Raw genomic sequence first — 6,210 nt, 5'->3', positions numbered from 1 at the left:
AAAAACCTTTTAAACCATATATTTAAAAATGTTTATACGTTTCCATATCAAAAGTATCGAAATAGTACTTTTGGACTGAGAACATAAACTGTAAAGGGCAACCATAGACTAAATATTACGGGGACAACAAGTACTCTGGTGTATCTTTTTCATTATGTAGATTTAAATCAATATTACAATGAAATCGGAAAAAAATAAAATAAAAAAAATGCATCTTTATTCAGATTTAACACAGGTACATCAGCGTAGTAGAGCAGTTTGTTTCTGTGAAAAGTAAAAACAATTATGAGAAACGACGAAAAAAGAAGGCGGAGACTGACGTCAGCCACACGCGTCACTGGAGTCTATTCCAATTGGTCAAAGTCTTTGTGACAACTTCCGGTATTAAAGGCCTACAAGATTTGAATCTTCCTCGCTTGCTGCCCGAGTCTTTCTCTCCCACAACAACAGAGGCGCATTCTGAATCATAATCCCAGTAAGAATATATTTAAGTGATATAACCCATACACTATTGGAAGTTAACATAATGTAAACTAAACGAGAACACTAAAGCATTTTCATGAGTTAGCTCAAGTCCGCACATGACTTTTGCAATAGCTAGCGAGTTGCTAAGGGTAACGCCAACCCGTACCTTGCGGTTAGCGCTGGACTTTCAATGCTAAAACACTGCAATGCTGATTTTCATTTTTATTTTCACAGCGCAAAGACAACTATGAATAATGATACTTCCGAATTATTTGAAAGAGTGGCCAAAAAGATGGGCTGGTCTGCAGACGGAGGACTGGACACCGCAGAAGAAAAGGTTTGCTGTACTTTGTTTGTTTGTTTGTTTGTTTGTTAGGATCCCCATTAGCTGTACCCGTGAGCTCAGCTGTTCTTCCTGTTTGTTCATTTCAGCTTTAATGGCCTTCTCTCTTTCTTGACTTTTACTAGCTGATGAGCAAAATTGGCAAGACACGCAATTGTGCCACAAGTGGTGATCGACCTGTGGATCCGTCAGCCTCTCGTGTCCAGGTGTCCTCACCTGACAGTGAAGATGATCCAGATAAAGAGAACCAGTTCTCCATGGGCAACCATTACAGAACAAAATATTTGATAGAGTCCAGTGATGATGACTTTGACCAATGTGAGTGATTGTGAAATATATAAATAATGTATACGATGACACAACTCAAAATAATTAGTTTGTTTTTTGTCACTTTTTTAACCCTCAGTTCTTGTGGGAAGGGCTACACCTACACCAAAAGCTAAACCTAGATCCAAAACACCATTAAGTGCTGTCAAGAAAGAAAGGTAAAAAAAATAAAAAAAGCTTAATCTGGTTTAATTTTTTCCTGTTGGTTGTCTCATAATATTTTTTGTCATTTTCAGGTCAAAGGTTCTTGTGCTGAGCTCGGATGAAGATGTCAGTTTCGAGACATGTGAGTAGTGTTTATCTGCTGGATGAAGTTGTTTTGTATCAGTGACCCTTCATCATAAATGTGTATATTGCATATTCACTTTGATCTTTACTGGTTTAAATTTAAGGTAGATTTAGCCCTCATACTATATATCCTTGTTTTATGCACTTAAGTTCTACAACGAGTGAAAACGCCTAATGTCAAGCCGAAGAAAAAATCTGAAAGTTTGAGTGAAGACAGGTGAGTTATTAGGTTTTCCCCTCTAAAAGAATTGTCACTGTCTGAAAACTTGAGTTCATTTATTTATCCCTCCTGTTTGTTTTAAAGCCTCAAAAACTTCATAGTGCCTGACCTGTCATTTGATGACGACTTTATTGAGACAAAATCATCTATGAAAGGTAAGTTCGACTTTCTTAATCTTACCTATTTTTTTCTAGTCAAACAAAATGAAGAACTAACTGTATGTGTGAAATCGGGATGTAACAGAGGTCAGAGGTCACGGTTCAGTTCGTACCTCAGTTTTGGGGGCGGGGGGGGGGTCACTGTTTGGTATGAGTTTTTTCTCAACTGGAAAAAGCAACATAAAGTCTGGAATGCAATATTTCCACGTATCTCTCGTTTATTTTGAACTGACAGTACTGTAAGTTACAGTCTGTTCCATTTTGTGTTATTTAGAACTTCCTGTGACAGATGGGTACAGCCTGTAGTGTATTAAACATTCAAATAAAAAAGAGGAAAACAAATAGAAATTATGCAAAAGATAGTAATACAAAAATCTTCCCCCGATTTGAACATATAAAGTAAATACAATTTAAACTATAAGACTAAATAAAACAAGTGCCTTTAGGATCAGTGTTCCATATATATGATATATGAATTGTGAGGTCACAGTTTTTAGCAAACAGTGGGTGCAGCAGTGTTCATGCTCAATCACCGCTCTTGTACTCTAGTGAAGAATGGATCACGGATGGGCTCATGTCTGCACAGGATGGGAATTGTAAGGGGCTTGGGCAATACACACTTGAGACGGGTGCCCTCTACTACTGCACATGCATGGATAAATGAATAATCTATTGTATCAATACTGAGACTTTATGTACTGAATTTGAGTGTGGCAAACTTTATATGGATGTATTTAGTTGTGTGTTTATTTCTCCGTCACACTGGTTGAACTTCTGGCCAAAAGAAATTACTTAATCGATTTGAACTTGTTGAATCTTATCTCATCGAATCCTTCTCGGGAAGCCAAAAATCGTCCTTGAATCGAATCGTAACCATGGAAAATGATACTATCATTGTGAAAATGAAGCGTTACACCCCTAACACTGTGAACGTGAAGTTTACCCACACAATGTCACCTTTCTACTGTATATTACTCCTCTTCTTAGTGTGTTTTGTTTGTACAGTTACAGGCCTAGTGTGATATGATGATGTGTGTTTTGCAGTGCCCAAGAAGAGCAACACTCCAGCAGCTAAGCATCCATTGAGGAGGCCGCTGTCACAGTGTGACTCACCGGTTTTTGTCAGTGACAGTGACGAGGATGACAACAATATTGTGGTCAAGAGCACATGGAGGACTCGTCACTCGAAACCAAAGCCACCTCAAAAGCCTACAAAGAATCATGTTCTGCTGCTTAGTGACGGAGAAGACAGTTCCCCATCACTGCCTTTGCCTCCAGTCCCATCCCCTTTTTCACTGCCTCCTCACAGAGCTCTTACTTCACTGGCCTCTCAGAAACGCACACTTTCCGCCCCTTCTAAGTTGGAAGGGTCAGAAAGTTCTGAGGAGGAGTTCACGTCTCTACTGGAGAGGCTGAAGAGGAAAAACAAGCTCACTGGCATGCCATTCTCACCTCGGAACACCCACGGTAACAATATTGTATTTGGAACGGACCCAGCTATTGCTTTGATGCTACTTGTGAGGAAGATTACTAATATATTATTTTTATTTTTAGACTTCAATAATGAGTCGGGTCCTTCTGTAAAGGGGCTCAAAACACAAACCTCTACATCTTTAAGTCAATCACCTCTGCAAATGAAGACACCAGGAAAAACTACCATCTTAAAGCCCACAGTCAGTCAGACGGAGCCCAGGCCTGGCCCCACCAGCAGGTACATCCACCAGTTAGACGTACTTTCTTACTTTGTTATTCATTGACTTTGTTTCTATTTCATACACAGACATTTGCTCCTTCTAGTTCACCCTGTTCTTTTCCTTAAAGGGTGGCATCGTGTAAGACTCCAGGGTGCTTTTTAACGTCCTTATCGAACCCTGGGGCCAATTATGGACGCCATTTCAAGCAGAACAAGGAAGAACTCACCGGGAAACTCTTCCGGCTGTACAATACCTCTGTGTTTGACAGTAAGGTAATGGACAAGCCCTTTTCTTTTCACTTCACATTATTTTTAGAAGCATCATCTGTTTCGAATGAATGTAAACGTAACATAAGTGAACACAAATATATTTTCTTTTCCCGCATCATGATGTCTAGCTCCCCATCAATATGTCGGTTACTTGGAATAAGAAGATGCGTAAAACGGCGGGTTACTGTATCACAGGGCAAGAGCGAGCTGGAGGAAACCGCTACGCCCGCATTGAGCTGTCAGAGAAAGTCTGTGATTCTGCAGGTAATGTTTACTAAACCAGACTAACTACGGTTAACATTTTCTCTTGTTGTAAGTACATCGTGTGTCATCAGTGTGAAGTTTTCAGTTAAGATTTGATTGAAACTCTTCACGTTCTCGTTATTCTGCTCACACAGATCGTCTCAGGGACACACTGGTTCATGAGATGTGCCACGCTGCCACCTGGCTGATTAATGGCGTGAGGGACGGGCACGGAAACTTCTGGAAGCTGTATGCTCGGAAATCAACGCTGGTGCATCCTGAGCTGCCCATGGTCACTCGCTGCCACAGTTACGACATCAAATACAAATTCCAGTACCAGTGCACGCGCTGCAAGAATACGTATGTGTGATCAATTAAATCATGTACAGCGTAACATCCTTTACCTCGCGCCATCACTTATCAATATGTGTTTAAATAAATAAAAAGTTATAAAACAGTATCTCTTTATCTTCACAGGATTGGGCGACACTCCAAGTCGCTGGACGTGCAGAGGTTTGTGTGCGCCCTCTGCACAGGACAACTGACTTTGCTGACACCTTCCAAACCACGCGCCCCAACGCCTTTTGCAAACTTTGTCAAAGAGAATTATGGGACTGCACGTCAGGAGCTAGCAGGGCAGAGCCACGCGGACGTGATGCGCAAACTCAGTGTGGACTTTGCCTCCAAGACAAAACTCAGTCAGAGCTGAGATCATGACGCTCTTGCAGCCGTGGACTGAGATACACAACCCCAGGAAATCTGTCCAGATCCGACATACCTCCATTTCAAAGTCTTACATTATGGAGCAGCTGTGATATTTAATATTGATTTTTGTTTGTTAGTTGTTAGAATGTGATTACAGAACGGATCTGCTTTGACTGGAAAATCTGAGCCTCACCAGCAGTGTCATCCTCCTGAGAGTGTCTGTGTGTTCTTGTTGGTGTGTAGCTCTCATTCCTTGTATCCTCTATACTTGAGCTCCTTTTTGTAATGAATTTTCATTTTAGCAGGGAAAATGTACAAAATGTTTACATTCTTAAAGGGATATTTTTTATTTGCTTTGCTTGATGTGAAATGAATAAATAAAATTAAAAGGTGCCATTGTGCCTAATCTCATCTGCAATGAGTTATGCACCTCTGCTCAGTTCTCTAAGGATTTGTTGCTGTTGTTGCGTCACATTCCACATGGATGGGTTTCTGGATGTGAGACGTTAAGCTCAATCTGAGTTCATGAAAAGCTGAATGCTGCCGTGTGTCTGATAAAGATTCTCCAGTACAGAAAGGTACATGTTTTTTTTACACAAATGTTGTTGAGGTGAGGTTAAACGTGATAATTTGGTCTTTTTAAGTTGCCTATGTTCAAATGACTTATTTTTTAAATATTTCTAGATGATGGTTCATAAAGTGCTTTATGTATTGGATATCTGCTGCAATGTGACCAACCTGGAGGCCAGGATCATCCTCAACATCCATGACCTTGTTTTGATAGTAAGAATGTTTATTAGCTTTGCTTTCAACACTATTCAGTGTCTTCTTATGACTTTGCAGATTTCAGTTTGTTACTATATCCTTTTTGGCATGATAATGTTTAGAGGAGGCCCCTCACTTCGTGGCTAAGTTATCATCATGCTTGCTATTTTAGCAGTTCCTCTACAATATGAATCCTTGTGTATGAATGGGATTAGTTAGTACTGATGGGCACTTGACATGGCGTCTTCTGCCATCAATGTGTGAATGTTACATCGTGTAAAAGCACTGAGCGGTCAGAAGACTAGAAAGTTATAAGTACAATACAGTTTATCATTTACTGTTGATATGTAGGAGGGGTGAACTTGTGACCTTGTGTCTGATCTTCTTTGCTGCCATCGAGGAATCCATACATTTCTTTGGACAATGGACACACTGAGGTTTTCTTCATACACACCTCCAAACAGTCCCTAATTATTGCCTGTTCTGTGGACCTATATTTATTTTTTTTATTTTTTTTACCTTTATTTATTCTCAAGAAATCATTGAGGGCAAGCCCTCATTTACAATGACGTTGAGAGTACAATTAAAACGAATAAGAGACAAAAAAGACGAAAAACAACGAAGACAAAATACATAGATTATAAGACCAGAAGAATAAGCAGTAAACAGGCAACTACAGTTAATAACATTTACACTCATGAGTACAGTGAGCTGTGATCAAGTTTTTAAATTG

At 39.8% G+C, this 6,210-nt stretch overlaps 1 protein-coding gene across 1 annotated transcript; it reads left to right on the top strand.

Annotated features, from left to right (window-relative positions):
- The first annotated feature begins 360 nt into the window (after nucleotides 1-360).
- gcna (germ cell nuclear acidic peptidase) lies at nucleotides 361-5,107 on the top strand. Its single transcript, XM_061047743.1, has 13 exons — nucleotides 361-475; nucleotides 700-802; nucleotides 934-1,126; nucleotides 1,215-1,293; nucleotides 1,372-1,421; nucleotides 1,574-1,640; nucleotides 1,728-1,798; nucleotides 2,846-3,268; nucleotides 3,356-3,512; nucleotides 3,623-3,767; nucleotides 3,893-4,028; nucleotides 4,163-4,367; nucleotides 4,485-5,107. The coding sequence occupies exons 2-13, from the start codon at nucleotides 713-715 to the stop codon at nucleotides 4,714-4,716; spliced, it is 1,848 nt and encodes a 615-aa protein (XP_060903726.1). The 5' UTR covers nucleotides 361-475; nucleotides 700-712; the 3' UTR covers nucleotides 4,717-5,107.
- Nucleotides 5,108-6,210: the final 1,103 nt, after the last annotated feature.

This window comes from Labrus mixtus, chromosome 10, assembly GCF_963584025.1.
Source record: "Labrus mixtus chromosome 10, fLabMix1.1, whole genome shotgun sequence".
NCBI lineage: Eukaryota > Metazoa > Chordata > Actinopteri > Labriformes > Labridae > Labrus > Labrus mixtus.
This window is presented reverse-complemented; position numbering and strand designations above follow the sequence as displayed.

Bases quoted from the DNA above. Each gene is read 5' to 3' on its own strand.
- gcna (XM_061047743.1), top strand. From the start codon at position 713: ATGAATAATGATACTTCCGAATTATTTGAAAGAGTGGCCAAAAAGATG. The intron at 1,127-1,214 runs GTGAGTGATTGT...TTTAACCCTCAG, and splicing joins TGATGATGACTTTGACCAAT to TTCTTGTGGGAAGGGCTACA. The intron at 3,269-3,355 runs GTAACAATATTG...TTTTATTTTTAG, and splicing joins CTCACCTCGGAACACCCACG to ACTTCAATAATGAGTCGGGT.